At 45.9% G+C, this 16,057-nt stretch overlaps 2 protein-coding genes across 2 annotated transcripts; one reads left to right on the forward strand and one right to left on the reverse strand.

Moving 5' to 3' along the window:
- The first annotated feature begins 1,065 nt into the window (after positions 1–1,065).
- Positions 1,066–7,128, forward strand: LOC127332336 (protein argonaute 4B). Its single transcript, XM_051358605.1, has 23 exons — positions 1,066–1,102; positions 1,755–2,005; positions 2,254–2,459; positions 2,555–2,770; positions 2,880–3,016; positions 3,115–3,212; positions 3,309–3,406; positions 3,563–3,728; positions 3,818–3,934; positions 4,038–4,145; positions 4,235–4,297; positions 4,388–4,501; positions 4,573–4,738; positions 4,834–4,946; positions 5,048–5,185; positions 5,302–5,429; positions 5,558–5,623; positions 5,755–5,818; positions 5,935–6,046; positions 6,151–6,224; positions 6,360–6,454; positions 6,543–6,574; positions 6,678–7,128. The coding sequence occupies exons 1-23, from the start codon at positions 1,081–1,083 to the stop codon at positions 6,851–6,853; spliced, it is 2,760 nt and encodes a 919-aa protein (XP_051214565.1). The 5' UTR covers positions 1,066–1,080; the 3' UTR covers positions 6,854–7,128.
- Positions 7,129–7,259: 131 nt separating this feature from the next.
- On the reverse strand, positions 7,260–8,931 carry LOC127328495 (secreted RxLR effector protein 161-like). The gene is made up of 2 exons (XM_051355089.1): positions 8,488–8,931; positions 7,260–7,346 (listed from the first exon to the last, which is right to left on the reverse strand). Exons 1-2 carry the CDS (start codon positions 8,929–8,931, stop codon positions 7,260–7,262), a joined length of 531 nt encoding a protein of 176 aa, XP_051211049.1.
- Positions 8,932–16,057: the final 7,126 nt, after the last annotated feature.

Raw genomic sequence — 16,057 nt, forward strand, 5'->3', positions numbered from 1 at the left:
GCATGCCATCCCATGCCTTTGAGCGCGGCGATTCATCACAATGTTTCCTTCTTTGGTTGCTTCTTCCCTTCCGCTGTAATCCGAACCCCACGGATTCCCCATTGGATTCCGGGGAGTTCCTTTGTAGCTGTAGATTTGACGTCCGAGGTTCCTTTAGGGTTCTGTCCGTTTCATATGTTGTAGTACATTGCTCTGCCTTTGGGTAGTGTAGTTCTTAGGGGATTTCTTTTTCTTTTTTCAGGGAGAAAGCTTCGTCGTCGTCGCCACTCTTTTCTTGTGATTATTAATTTACGACAGCTTCCTTGCTCCTTCATTCATGCTGTCTTGGGGAGAGGCTGAGGCCCTTCACTCGGGCTACTATATGTTTTGCTCTGTTTTGTACTACACAGGCAGTGTTTATGTTCTGCACACAGCTTCAGCTTCGCTTCTTCCTCTCTTTTTCTCGTGTCGTGAAAGATTCTTGGCAATATTTTCTTTGCTTCAGTGTCAAGATTTTTACTACCAAAATCTGTCTTGTCTCCTCTACTCAACTTCCCAGCCATAAATCTTTGAACCACTGTTTTTTATAGAATAACTAAAAAGAACGAAAACGCTCTACACTAATCCTTCACCAGGGTACATGTTTTACTCTGTTTTGTAAAAAAGGCAGAGTTTATGTTTGCAAAGAGCTTCTGATTCCTTCTTCGTCTTCAGGCAGATTTTCTCTGCTTCAGTGTCAAGATTCTTCTACCAAAATCTGTCTTGCCTCCTCTACTCAACTTCCCAGGCATAAAGGTTTAAACCACTGTTTTTTGGGAATAAATAAATAGAACGAAAATGCCTTAGACTAGGCTCTTCATCCGGGTACATGCTTTGCTCTCTTCTGTACAAGAGCGAGTTTATGTTTTGCAAACAGCTTTGGCTCCGCTTCTTCATCTTTTTATGGTGTCTTGGAGGATTCTTGGCAAGATTTTCTCTTATTCGGTGTCAACATTTTCTACCAAAATCTGTCTTGCTTTCTTCCCTCGATCTCGCAGGCAGAAATCTTTGAACGACAATTTTTTTCTCCAGGATAAATAAAAAGAGGGAAAATGCTCTAGAATGACCCTTCTTCTGGTTCCGGGTACATGTTTTTCTCTGTTTTGCACAAGATCGAGCTTCTGCTTCGGGTCTTCCTCTTATTTTCGTGCTGTGGAGGATTCTTGGCATGATTTTTCTCTGGTTCAGTGTCAAGATTTTTCTCCGTTTCAGTGTTAAGATTTTTAGTATCAAAATCAATCTTATCTTCTTTACTCTCGCCCTCCGAGACATAAAATCTTTGAACCCCTGTTTTTGTAGAATAAATAAAATTTAGGAAAAATGCTCTAGACTAGAAAGTGTTATTAGTTCGTGACCAAGTCAGCACCACAACCTCTCTGTGCTTCTATAATACACAATGCTGCATTTTCTTTGCATCATACTTACAGTATATCCCACCAAATATCAATTTATATTATTTCGCACACTTTTTAATCTGATTTAGACCAGATATTATAGCATTCTGGTAAATCTTTATTCCAACTTCGAGTAAATTTTATAGACCAATTTTCTATGATCAAAATACAAATATCATCACTGCTTGCTATAGTAAGCTGCATTGGCATAATGCATACATTATCCTTCATCTTCATTTAAACAAAGTTAATGATTTATTCGTGGCATTTTTTTTGTTATTTTGAAATTTATCTTGTTTTGTATTTTGTACTAATTACTATTTTTACCCCTTGCATTTGCAGAGAGGTCTTTTTGTCCTCTCATGATGGACCCGCATGATGAGTTGCCACCACCACCTCCTCTACCTCCTAACGTGGTGCCCATCAAAGCTGAAGATGCTGCCAAGGAATCGCCACCAAACAAGCCAACAAAGCCTACGAGGCTCCCAATAGCCAGGCCTGGATTGGGAAAGAAAGGCCAGCCCATCCAACTCCTTGCAAACCACTTTAAAGTCTCTGTGAAGAGTTCAGATGACTTTTTCCACCACTATCATGTAAGTATATGCTATCCCTAGTTCACCGCACATAACTTAGCTCGCCATGCCATTTCTCTAGGCCTAGGGCGCCATCTGTGGCTGCTGGAACCCCATGATCCTATATTGATTCCTGTAGTGGCCTTTGATCAATAAAAATGAGCAAGTTATTCTCCAAAAGAAAATAGTGTTTCAAAGGAGACAAGTTTGTGACCATAATTTTATATATCTCCATGCTTTTGGTAATTCTGTTATACTTTGCTGGGTAGGTTAATCTGAAATATGAGGATGACCAACCAGTTGAAGGGAAAGGGATAGGCAGGAAGGTGATTGATAAACTTCAGCATACGTACCGCTCTGAGCTTGCAAATAAAGACTTCGCCTATGATGGTGAAAAGAGTCTTTTCACAGTTGGGTCTCTTCCTCAAGTAACAAATGAATTCACTGTCATCTTGGAGGACATAGGAACTGGAAAGTTAGTTTCTGCTCCTTGACCTGCTTCCATGCTATATGTACCTATCTAATACCATGATCGGCGTTCAGCATAACTCAATTCTTACCTGGTTGTAGGAGTGCTGCCAATGGGAGTCCCAGCAGTCCTGGAGGTGGGGACAGGAAGAGAGTGAGGCGACCATACCAGACAAAGACGTATAAAGTAGAGTTGTGTTTTGCAGCAAAAATCCCAATGGCTGCAATTGCAATGGCCATTAGAGGTCAAGAATCAGAGAACACCCTGGAGGCTCTTCGAGTTCTTGATATCATACTGAGGCAGCATTCTGCAAAACAGTATGTATTTTTGTGAATGTATTACAAAACTCCAAAGCACTCCCCTGTGCTTAGACTTCTATATGACTTCCATGCCACGACTATGGTTGATTCTTCTGACTATACACAGGGGCTGCCTTTTGGTTCGTCAGTCATCTTTCCACAACAATCCTGCTAGCTTCGTTGACTTGGGCGGTGGTGTGATGGGTTGCCGAGGATTTCACTCAAGTTTCCGTGGCACACAGAGTGGCCTCTCCCTGAACGTCGGTATGCATCTCACTCCATCGTATTGCAGGACTCCATGGTTCATTTTGCCATGGCTACATTAGATTTTACATTCTTATGTAACTTCTTTTAACCTGCAGATGTTTCAACTACAATGATTGTTAAGCCTGGTCCTGTTATTGACTTTCTTCTTGCTAACCAGAAAGTTGATCACCCTGACAGAATTGACTGGCCAAAGGTAAGTGGCATCTATAGTGTTCTTGATAATATTGCATGAAAATTTACCCAACCACATTTGTTTTTGATAATTCTGATTTGGATGTTTGCCTAACAGGCTAAGCGTGCTCTCAAGAACTTGAGGATCAAAGCCGCTCCTGGAAATTCAGAATTCAAGGTTGTTGGTTTGAGTGACAGAAAATGCAACGAACAGACGTGAGAGTTCTTCTTAAGCCTTTCATTAATTTTTACAGTGCTTATATTAATAATTCGGAAAGAGGCTCCTACTGTTTCTAGCTTGTTCTACAATTTATTTTTCTGTACAGTTTACTGCTATTTATTGAGTGCTCTCTGATTGGCTTGTTTAACTAGGTTCCCATGGAGGCAGAGGAATGGTAACAATGGAGATACTAACATTGTCGAAATAACAGTCTCTGATTACTTTTTGAGGCACAAAGGCATAGAGCTCCGATATTCTGGTAATTTCCCCTGTATCCATGCGGGGAGGTCAAAGCGTCCGACGTATTTCCCCGTGGAGGTTTGTTTCTGCTACATCCTCAAAGCCTCCTCCCTTCTGGAATTTCATCCATTATCTCAAGTCCTGATGTGAACTTTTTGTATGACCAGCTTTGCACGCTTGTTCCTCTGCAAAGATATACCAAAGCTCTGTCTACACTGCAAAGGTCCTCGCTTGTTGAGAAATCCAGACAAAAGCCTCAAGAAAGAATGTCAACTCTCAATGATGTGAGTTATCATCTATATTTTAGTTTGATGCAACCATGTATAACTTGCTGTTTTTTGTGATATTGGCTATTAACTTGATAGTTCATGCTACCCAAAATGCAAGGCACTTAAACGTAGCAACTATGACTCCGACCCCATGCTGATGGCATGTGGCATTTCAATTGCACCAAAGTTTACTCAGATTGAAGGGAGGGTTCTGCAAGCACCCAAGGTCAGTGAGAATCCACCAAACTTAGTTTGGCATTCTCGTGCTTGCTGTTCTTCTGGATGTATCTAACTAGTAAGCATTCTATCATGTAGTTGAGAGTCGGTAACGGTGAAGATATGTTACCACGCAATGGACGCTGGAATCTTGCGAACAAGGTCAGCATGTTTTCTCTTTCTAACTTTTCTTTATTACTTCTGTATCGTTGATGGAGCTTCTATTTATTTGATGATTCTTTCCTGTTTCAGAAGTTCCTTCGGACCTGTTCTGTCACGAGGTGGTCGGTTGTTAACTTCTCTGCACGGTGTGACGTTCGGGGTCTTGTCCGAGACCTTAAAAGGCTTGGAGCTGCAAAGGGAATCGTATGTCTTACTTTTTCTGCTAAATTTTCAATAGTTCTTCTTTTTCTGTTGCTGAACTTAGTCGTTTGCAGGAAATAGAGGAACCTTATACTGTGATTGAAGAGATCCCATCAATGAGACGAGCGCGTGTGTCAGATAGAGTGGATAAGATGATTGCTGAGATAAAATCCAAGCTGCCTGGATTACCCAAGTTCCTTCTGTGCCTTCTTCCTGAGAGGAAAAACTGCGAAGTTTATGGTTGGTTCATATTTTCGATTGTCATCATTTGTTACCCTTCCCTATAAGCTTGATTACCTGCTGCACAACATATAATATATGTTTGCTTCAATCAGGTCCTTGGAAGAGGAAGTGTCTTGCGGATTTCGGCATTGTTACACAATGTCTAGCTCCAACAAGAGTAAATGATAATTACCTAAACAATGTCCTGTTGAAGATAAATGCTAAGGTTTGTTGATATGGCCCTGTTTTCCCTGTTTTATTTTCTGCATTTATTACTGGCTACCGTATATGCTTACGATATTTGTCTTTTCGCCGGTTGTCACCTAGCTTGGTGGGCTGAACACATTGCTGCAAATCGAAGTATCCCGTACAATTCCTATTGTGTCAGAGAAGCCTACTATCATCTTGGGCATGGATGTGTCACACGGTCAACCTGGGCAGTCTGATAGACCTTCCATTGCTGCGGTAAGAGTGATACAGTTTTAGTCTCTGAATAGTAGCCACATGTCATCTGAATGACAACAAAATTTATAAGTGCTGTTATAGCTCTACTTGTAACTATGGCTTTGGATTCTGTTTAGGTGGTTAGTTCTCGCGAGTGGCCTCTCGTCTCTAGATACAGAGCAACAGTACACACTCAGTCACCCAAACTAGAAATGATGTCCTCCTTGTTTAAACCAGACGGTACTGCCGATAATGGTCTCATTCGGTAAGGCATGTCGTTTGATGCAATGTTAAGTTCAGTTATTGTCAGTAATATGTGTGTGTGTCCTTCTATGTTATGCTTTCCTGCACACCTTCCTAACCGAATGACATCATTGCACTTGGTACCTCCAGGGAATCACTTATCGACTTTTACACTACTTCTGAGCAGCGAAAACCAGATAATGTCATTATTTTCAGGTATTAGATTCTGAAATTTCTATTTGCAAACACCAGATGATTTTCAGCAAAACTTTTGAAATGTTTTTATCTACTGAAAATGGATTGTTGATGTCTTAATCACCATGGTACACGTCATATGCTAATTTCAGGGATGGCGTAAGCGAAAGCCAGTTTACCCAGGTCATAAACATTGAGCTTGAACAGATCATTGAGGTAGTGTATTTATTTGGTGCCAACGTGTGCTTATTACAGATCTATACAGGTGCTTTGGTACAAGTAATTATCCCCCATTGGACATTGTTATATCATCTAGTTTTTTTATCATGCAGGCATGCAAGTTCCTTGACGAGAAGTGGGAGCCTAAGTTCACAGTCATTGTTGCCCAAAAAAACCATCATACCAGATTCTTTCAGACTGGATCTCCAGAGAATGTTCCTCCCGGTAAACTCTATTTTGACCCTACTTTTCTTATGGAGTGAAACATTGCCCTTGTCATGTAATATTTATGAAATGAGGTAAAAACAAGTGTTAATGTCATTCTGTAGGTACCGTGGTAGATAAACAAGTCTGCCATCCCAAAAATTTCGACTTCTACATGTGTGCTCACGCTGGCATGATTGTAAGCAATCTCTGCTTTCTCCTGTTTATTCTTCTTACCACGTACCAATATGTTGGTGGTAGTTTGCAGGTCTCTTAAGTTACTACTGTCCAATTTACGTTGGTGTAATTGTTTTGTTTTTGTTGTGTATACCAGGGAACCTCAAGGCCAACACATTATCATGTTCTGCATGATGAGATCGGCTTCACTGCCGATGCGCTTCAGGAATTTGTGCATTCTCTTTCTTACGTGTACGTAGACGACAGATGGTACCACATGTCGTTCTCACAAAAGTTGTTGTCAAACTATGTTTTGAACTTGTTGCTGTTGCCTTTTCAGGTATCAGAGGAGCACAACGGCGATATCTATCGGTAAATGACGCTTAACACCATCCTCACTACATCTGCCTTCGCTAATGCATAATAATTTGTCCATGCTGTTCCTTATAGCCTGGCTTGTTTTGCATGCGTGCAGTTGCTCCGATTAGCTACGCCCATCTCGCGGCAGCCCAGGTTGGCACGTTCATGAAATTTGAAGACATGTCGGACGTGTCGTCAAGCCAAGGAGGGCACACGTCTGTGGGCAGCGTTCCGGTGCCGGAGCTGCCTCGTCTCCACGAGAATGTCCGGAGCACCATGTTCTTCTGCTGATGTGCTCTCCTGGTGGCTGATGCTGCTGTTGGATGTTGACCCATGTTTCGGTCTGTCTGTGTAAAAGACTTAAAGATTAGCTTAGTTGGCACCTGGAAACGACTCTCTATGGGTGCGCCCGTAGACCTAGTAAGTTAGATTATGTGGGCGTCGTATCTTATGAATCCGACAGACTTGCGTATCTGTGAATTTGCAAATACTTGGCCAGGTGCTACCTTAAACTTGGCCAGTAGGGCTGCCGGTTTTGCAATGAACACCTATTGCCCTGGCCCCAATCTCCCCATGGGATCCATAACATGGCGCCGACAGAGGATGATTGCTCAACCAAGGAAGCCATGCCGGCCTTCATGGTGATTCACGGCGTTGTGCGTGCAGAAGCAACCAAGGGCAGCCCTGCTTTTAGTTTTCATTGTGTGGCTGTCAATGACCTGGCAAGGCTGGAGACCAGGGAGCGGCTTCCAGCAGCAGGCAACATGGCCTCGTCATCCGGCTTCTGTAGGAAAACCATCAAAATCATACTAGTAACACGATAAGTTTCTGCCACTAGGCTGAGATATACAAGGAAGACGACGCTGGACAAACGCTCGTCCCCGTGTATCGCTCCCTAGGGCGACACCGGGGCCGATCCAATCGTGCCGCCGCCAAGACTCCCGCACCGCCTGCCTCTCTCGCCGCCGCCGGCCCTTGCCGCGGTGGTTGTGTCTGACAATGGTCGTGTCGAAGGCATTGTTTTGAGAGTGGGAACTATCTCCTGGATCAAAACCTAAGATCTTTTGATTTTCGGGCGATGACGACGTTTGTGCAATGTTTCCTTCTTGGAGGCGTCGCTTGTGGAGAGACTGGATTTCAGGTGTTGTCTTGGTGGTGATTGTAATGTTGTTGCTAGGACTAGAGTACCATAGCGGGACTTTTTTTTCTTAGTTTTTCTTTTCTTTTTTAGCTGTGTGTATTCGTACTACCATTAGGATATTGCGTTGTTGCAGACGCTAGGTGTAATTGATATCTATCGATATTAATATATTCCCTTTATCGAAAAAGAAGTTTCTGCCACTAGGGCAGTTCTTTTTAGACTCATGCATTGGCTCAAAAGAACAAGCAAACCCCAAAAAAATGATATTATAATAACACTGATCAGGCTCCAGGGGTTAGTTAGACTCAAAAGATCGATCAAGTAACAAACACGTAAATTTGGTGTAGAGTAGCATAGCTCAATCGGCCGGCCCTCCTCTGCCTTTTATATTGCTCATGTCTTGCGTTACAAGGTTACAAGAGATAGATACAGATATATAACAACTAACAGCTACGGTTAGGATACTAATCAGCTAACGTGCTAACAAACACGTTTTAACACCCTCCCTCAATCTCAGCCACTTTCAATAAGGTTGAGATTGCGCCTACAAGCATGAAAAGCTGGTAAAGGAAGAGGCTTAGTGAAGATATCTGCAATTTGATCCTTGGATGAAATAAATCGAATCTGGAGCAACTTCTGAGCAACCCTTTCTCTGACAAAATGAAAATCCACCTCAATGTGTTTTGTCCGTGTTGGATGACAAATATGTAGCTCCAAGATTGTCACACCACAGAACAGGAGAGAGATCTTGCATGATTCCAAGTTCCTTAAGAACCGACTGTACCCAAATTATCTCAGCTGTGGCATTGGCAAGCGCTTTATATTCAGACTCAGTACTTGATCGAGAAACAGTGGCTTGTTTTCTTGCACTCCAGGCGATCAAATTACCACCAAAGAAGATAGCATAGCCCCCCGTTGATCGCCGATCATCAGAATCTCCTGCCCAATCTGCATCAGAAAAGGCAGACAACAATCTGGCAGGAGAAGGACACAAATTGAGTCCTTGAGAGACTGTCAACTGAACATAGCGCAGAATCCTCTTGACCACAGCCCAATGAGTATCTCTAGGTTCATGGAGGAGCTGACAAACCCTGTTAACTGCATAAGACAAATCTGGTCTAGTCACAGTGAGATATTGCAGACCACCAACCACACTGCGATATTGAGTGGCATCATCAGATAAAAGGGGAATCCCAACCGAGGAGCTCAAAGGGTCAGTCACAGTCATGGAGTGTTGGCTGGTTGGCACTTCTGCATACCAGCACGTCGAAGGAGTTCATGTGCATACTTCCGCTGAGTGAGAACAAGACCACCAGACGGCTGACAGAGCACCTCTATCCCAAGAAAGAAATGCAAGGGACCCAGATCTTTGACTGCAAAATCAGACTGTAATGCTGCAATAAGCTGAACACTAGCATTAGAGAATGTGCTGACCACTATGATATCATCCACATAGACAAGAAGATAAATTGTACCATCAACCCGCTGACGAATAAAGAGAGATGTATCAGCAGCTGAAGCTATAAAACCAAGTTTACCTAGGACAGAACTCAACCTTGCATGCCATGCCCTCGGTGCCTGTTTGAGCCCATATATTGCTTTCACAAGGCGACATAGATGCCCTGGATGAGTATCATCCTCAAAACCAGGTGGCTGTCTCATATAGACTTCCTCATCCAATATACCATGCAAAAATGCATTTTGAATATCCAACTGACGCAAGTGCCATCTTCTAGAAACAGCGAGAGAGAGCAACAGACGAATGGTAGTAGGCTTCACCACAGGACTGAAGGTATCTGCATAGTCCACACCATAACGCTGCTTAAATCCCTTTGCGACCAAACGAGCTTTGTATCTTTCAACAGACCCGTCAGCATGGTGCTTGACTTTGAACACCCACTTGGAATCAATCACATTCATGCCAGATTGCCTTGGAACCAATCGCCAGGTCTTGTTCCTTTGCAGCGCATCAAATTCTTGTTGCATTGCTTCTCGCCAGTGAGGGATCAACAGAGCACGGCGATGATCAGCTGGTTCAGCATCTGCTGCATCTGCATGAGGCATGCACGTCGCGAGCCATGCCACGGTACCATCTGTACGCGTCTTGGGGCACCGTATGCCTTGGCGCAGCCGCGTAACGACGCCGCGAGCTGGAGGAGGCGGGACCGATTCAGAGGCTGACGGCCCGGGAGACTCTGCAGCCTGATGCGAAGAGGCCCGTGCGGAAGAGTGCGGTGATGATGGCTCGGCCTGGTGCTCGTGCCCTGGACCGCGTGCAGGAGACGGAGGAGCAGGGGACGCGGGATCTGCATGACGATCAACGTCCGCGTCACCCGAGGCTGAATGGTGATCGACGTGACCATGGGCGTCAGCGTCACTGTCTGGTATTTCCTCCAAACGCGCTCCACGGCCGATTCCTGTACCATGGTTAGGAAGAAAATTCGGTGCATATGCAAAATCATTCAGTTGGTCAGACGTGGGAGTGGAACGGTGCATGGAGGAATTATGAGGTGTGTGGGGTATATTGGAAAAGGGAAAATGCATCTCATCAAATACTACATCACGAGAAATGTATATCCTATGTGTAGGAACATGGAGACATTTGTACCCTTTATGAAGTGGACTATACCCAAGGAACACACACTTTTTGGACCGAAACTCGAGCATCCGTTTGTTGTAGGGTCGAAGATGGGGCCAACAGGTACAACCAAAAACCTTAAGAAAGGTGTAGTCTGGTTTTTCTCCAAGAAGACGCTCAAGGGGTGTTTGCATGTTGATAACACGACTTGGGACACGGTTGAGAAGAAAACAGGCAGTACTAAACGCATCACCCCAAAATCGAGAGGGAACAGACCCATGTGCAAGCAGCGTGAGCCCTGTTTCAACAATATGTCGATGTTTGCGTTCAGCCATGCCGTTCTGCTGATGTGTGTGTGGGCATGACACACGATGAGATATGCCATGATCGGTAAAGAACTTGTTCAACTTAAGATATTCACCTCCCCAATCAGATTGTACATGAATAATTTTATGACCTAGAAGTCTTTCAACATGTTTCTGAAACTCAAGAAATATATGGAACACATCTGATTTATGCTTAAGGAGGTATAACCAAGTAAAACGACTGTAGCCATCGATGAAACTGACATAATAGCTATGACCACTGACAGAAGTTTGTGCAGGGCCCCACACATCGGAATAAATATACTCAAGGGGTTTCGTTATTACACGATCTGAACTAGGGAATGGCAACTGATGGCTCTTGCCTTGTTGACAAGAGTCACAAATTACATTATTTGATGAAGAATCTAAGGGAAGTTTATTCCTATGGAGAATATGCTTGACAACTGGTGTGGCTGGATGACCTAGGCGTGCATGCCATTGCTCCCGTGACACTCAAAGCCCGCTGAAAACACGTCTCACGGATGGATTATCAACACGATAAAGGCCACCATGAACTCCTCCTCTAAGGAGTATTTCCCTCGTTGCCCGATCCTTAACAAAAAAATACCAAGGATGAAACTCAAAGAAGACATTGTTATCTCTAGTGAATCTAGGAACTGATAAGAGATTTCTAGTTACACTAGGAACATGAAGGACATCTCGGAGTTGCAAAGGTCTAGAGGAATTATGAATAGTGGATTGACCAACATGATGAATTTGCATACCTGACCCGTTTGCAGTTTGGATTTTTTCCTTGCCTCCATAGCGTTCCTTCAGGGTGAGCTTGTCAAGCTCCGAGGTGAGGTGATCGGTTGCTCCCGAGTCAGCATACCACCCAGGGTCGATGGCGTACGAGGGAGTGTGGCCGCCATGATTCTGGCCGCCATTGCCAGTATGGTGACCGCCATGAGTGGCTGCAGCAGCCTGGCGATCTCCATTGTTGCGCCCGTCGTTGCCGATGCCAAGAAAATCCTTCTTGAAGCGCTTGTAGCACCTGGAAGTTACATGGCCTAGCTTGCCACATAGCTGACAGGTAGGATGCGGACGATCTTGGGATTGCGTCTGATCGAACCCGCGAGCCCCCGCACCACCATCGCCGCGCACGAAGTTCGGGGTAGGCAACATCGAGGGCGGTGGAGACGGCTTGAAGAAGTCCGGGCGAGACGGACGTGAGCCACCGTTGCCACGGTGACCGAGATGCGCGGAGTGAACGTCCCCGCGGAGCTGAGCCTTGCGCGCCTCCATGCGCTGCTCATTGCTGCAGAGCTGCGCGTAGACGTCGCGGATTGGCAGTGGTGTCTCCCTGTTTGAGACACGGTCGACGAAGGCGTCGTACTCCTCGTCCAAGCCGGCGAGGAGGTAGGAGACAAACTCCTCCTGGCGCAGCGGATGCCCGATGGAGGTCAGCGTGTCGGAGATCGCCTTGATCCTGTTGAAGTACACTGAGGCCGGCGAGTCCAGCTTCTTGGTCTCGGCGAGCTGATTCCTCAGATGCATGACCCGTGAGGTCGATTGGCTCGCGAGGCTGGAGGCGAGCGTGGTCCACGCCTCCTCCGCAGTGTTGGCGAGGACGACGATCCCGAACACCTCGGGCGTGAGCGAGGAGAGGAACGCGGTGAGGATCGCCTGATCTTGCTTGTACCAGGCGATGTAGGCGGGGTTGGGGATTCTCGCCGGCGCACCGGCTTCCCCCGCCTGGGGATTGACGATCTTGGCTGGTGGTGCGGAGTCCTTGCCCACATGGCACATGAGACCATTGCTTCGAAGGATGGGGAGGACCTGAGCACGCCAAAAGAGATAATTGTCCTCAGTCAACTTTACCGTGATCTGATTCGTAAGGCTGATCGGAGCTCCGGCAATCGATGAAGACGCCATGTTGATGCAGGCGATGGTGCGAGCGACAGACGCGACTTCGCTTTCGGAGTCGGAGCTTGACATGGGACGACGGCAGAGGAGTGGAGATTAGATCTCAGGCTCTGATACCATAACAAACATGTAAATTTGGTGTAGAGTAGCACAGCTCAATCGGCCGGCCCTCCTCTGCCTTTTATATTGCTCATGTCTTGCGTTACAATGTTACAAGAGATAGATACAGATATATAACAACTAACAGCTACAGTTAGGATACTAATCAGCTAACGTGCTAACAAACACGTTTTAACATCAAGCACATGGCATGGCACAAAGATCAGGTCTATAATTCAAGACTTGCACATTCAAGTACGTCCCATTAAGATCATCCATATGGCTTTAAGCTTACAATGCTTCAGCGGAATCCCTAAGTCAACTGAGCAAACCCCGCTGGACTAATCAAACAATTTCAGGAGGGAAAAAACAAGTCGGACACCACTCGCCGGCATGATGTGCAGATGTTGCAGCTGCTTCTGGCAACAATGGTGTGATCTTCCCATTCCTCGTGTTGTACACACCAGAATCGAGAACTGGATTCACAGAATAAGAGTATCTCCAGCAAACGGCGCCGGATTTAGGGTTTGGAGGACGCGTTTTTTTCGTGCAGCGTTTAGAGGACGTTGCTCCTCAGCCGCTTCTCCCAAACTGAATTTAAGATTTTAAAATTTAATTGAAAATAGTTGAATTCATTTAAACTTGCTATATATTACATAGATTCGAACGAAATTCAATGAAATTTAAACCTAAACCCTAATAGTACTTGCGGCGGTCAGAGGGGTCGTAGTACAGGTGGAAGTTGTACATGTCGTCGACGACGACGTTCTGCTTGCCGCGCTCGTCGGGTTCGTCGACGGGCTCATCCTACACCGCGCCGCTTGGCCCAGCTTCGCTATCGTCGGTGAGGTCGACGAGCGGCATCCCAGTGTCGCGGATGGACATGGCGATCACAGCGCCGAGGTCGCCCTTCAGCGTCCTTGTCGTTCAATGGCGCCATGCACGCCATCGCTGCTGCCGCTCGTACTCCGCCAACTGCGCGGCCTTCGCGGCTTCCTCGTCGTCCTACTCCTCCTTCACCTCCTGCTTCAGGATGAGGAGGGCGCCGACGGCGCGCCTTTGCTGCTGCCGCGCTGGTTCGCGGATGCTGACGCTGCTGCCGCCTCGCCTCCGAATGGCGGGCGGCGTCGCGTACTCCGGCTCTTCCTTCACCTCGCGCTTCGGCACGCTTTAGGGCGTGGCGCGGTGCGAGGAAGGTGCCGATCGCGCCGGCCTCGACTGCCAGCGCGCTGCAGGCGAAGGAGATGGTGGCGGCGAAGGTGGCATCTCCAGCCTTGGGGCGCCGTTCTGGATGTCCTCGACGACGTGCTCGAGGGTGCGCCCGGGAACACCCCAGAATCGGAGGCGCCCCTCCCTATTCCAGGTGTTCCTCCGACCGATGAGGCCGTCGGTGTTGTTCATATCGGCGTCATGTTGCGTCTGGAAGTAGTCCGCCCACTGATGTCTACGCACGCTTCTATTCCTGTAGACAGTGTTGGGCCTCCAAGAGCAGAGGTTTGTAGAACAGCAGCAAGTTTCCCTTAAGTGAATCACCCAAGGTTTATCGAACTCAGGGAGGTAGAGGTCAGAGATATCCCTCTCAAGCAACCCTGCAATTAAGATACAAGAAGTCTCTTGTGTCCCCAACATACCTAATACACTTGTCATATGTATAGGTGCACTAGTTCGGCGAAGAGATAGTAAAATACAAGTGATATGGATGAATATGAGTGGTAATAACAATCTGAAATAAATATGGCAGCAAGTAAACATGTAGCAGAACTTGTTGGAAACGGTGTTTCAATGCTTAGAAACAAGGCCTAGGGATCATACTTTCACTAGTGGACACTCTCAACATTGCAATCATAATTGAATATAAATAAGCACTTCATCATGTTATTCTGAATTACTCTCTGGTGGGATAACGAACACTAATTCACCGTGTAGGGCTGCAAAAGCAAACCTTAAAGATGTATTCCCAAGTATTAATAAACACCCCACGCTGTCACTGTGAGCATTCATAGGAGGTACTAACACACCACAATTTCATAGAGACATCCAACTCAAGTCATAACCCAGTGAACAAGTATTCTGTGAAATATAGCCTAAGAGACCCACACGGTGCACACACTGTCACCTTTACACACGTGGGACAAGGAGTCTCCGGAGATCACATAAGTAAAATCCACTTGAATAGCATAACGACATCTAGATTACAAAGCTCATCATATGGATCTCAATCATGTAAGGCAGCTCATGAGATCATTGTATTGAAGTACATGGGAGAGAGATTAACCACATAGCTACCGGTAAAGCCCTTAGCCTCGGGGGAGAACTACTCCCTCCTCATCATGGGAGACAGCAGCGGCGACGGAGATGGCGGTGGTGTCAATGGGATGGCTTCCGGGGGCAATTCCCCGTCCCGGCGGCGTGCCGGAACAGAGACTTCTGTCCCCCGAACTTGGCTTCGCGATGGTGGCGGCTGCGTAACTTTTCTCGTCTCGTGGCTTATATTTTTAGGGTTTTCGCGACGGAGAGTTTAAGTAGGCGGAAGGGCAGGGTCGGTGGAGGCATGAGGGCCCCACACCACAGGGCGGCGTGGGCCCCACCCTGGTCACGCGGCCATGTGGTCTGGGCGCCTCGTCGCCCCACCTCGTATGCTCTTCGGTCTTCTGGAAGCTCCGTGGAAAAATAAGACCCTGGGCGTTGATTTCGTCCAATTCCGAGAATATTTCCTTTGTAGTATTTCTGAAACAAAAAATAGCAGAAAACAACAACTGGCGCTTCGGCATCTCGTTAATAGGTTAGTGCCGGAAAATGCATCAAAACGATATAAAGTATGAATAAAACATGTAGATATTGTCATAAAACTAGCATGGAACATAAGAAATTATAGATACGTTGGAGACGTATCAAGCATCCCCAAGCTTAGTTCCTACTCGCCCTCGAGTAGGTAAACGATAACAAGGATAATTTCTTAAGTGACATGCTACCAACATGATCTTGATCACTACTATTGTAAAGCATATGAGATGAATGAAGTGATTCAAAGCAATGGTAAAGATAATGATTAAACAACTGAATCATATAGCATAGACTTTTCATGAATAGTACTTTCAAGACAAGCATCAATAAGACTTGCATAGGAGTTAACTCATAAAGCAATAGACTCAAAGTAAAAGGCATTGAAGCAACACAAAGGATGATTAAGTTTCAGCAATTGCTTTCAACTTGTAACATGTATATCTCATGGATAGTTGTCAACATAAAGCAATATAACAAGTGCAATAGGTAAACATGTAAGAATCAATGCACAGTTGACACAGGGGGGCGCCCCCCCACTTGGCCGCGCCGCCCTGTGGGGTGGGGCCCCCAGGGCTCTCCTCTGGTGCCTCTCTGGCTCTCTGGAAGCTTCGTGGAAAAATAAGATCGTGGGCGTTGATTTCGTCCAATTCCGAGAATATTTC

The sequence above is a fragment of the Lolium perenne genome, chromosome 4 (genome assembly GCF_019359855.2).
Source record: "Lolium perenne isolate Kyuss_39 chromosome 4, Kyuss_2.0, whole genome shotgun sequence".
In the NCBI taxonomy this organism is placed as follows: Eukaryota; Viridiplantae; Streptophyta; class Magnoliopsida; order Poales; family Poaceae; genus Lolium; species Lolium perenne.

Excerpts from the sequence above, each read along its gene's own strand:
- LOC127332336 (XM_051358605.1), top strand. The coding sequence starts at position 1,081 with ATGACCCTTCTTCTGGTTCCGG. Across the intron at positions 4,298-4,387 it reads GCTGGAATCTTGCGAACAAG|AAGTTCCTTCGGACCTGTTC; the intron begins GTCAGCATGTTT and ends TTCCTGTTTCAG. Across the intron at positions 6,225-6,359 it reads GTGCTCACGCTGGCATGATT|GGAACCTCAAGGCCAACACA; the intron begins GTAAGCAATCTC and ends TGTGTATACCAG.
- LOC127328495 (XM_051355089.1), bottom strand. The coding sequence starts at position 8,931 with ATGACTGTGACTGACCCTTTGAGCTCCTCGGTTGGGATTCCCCTTTTA. Across the intron at positions 7,347-8,487 it reads CCACAGCTGAGATAATTTGG|AAGCCGGATGACGAGGCCAT; the intron begins GTACAGTCGGTT and ends GTTTTCCTACAG.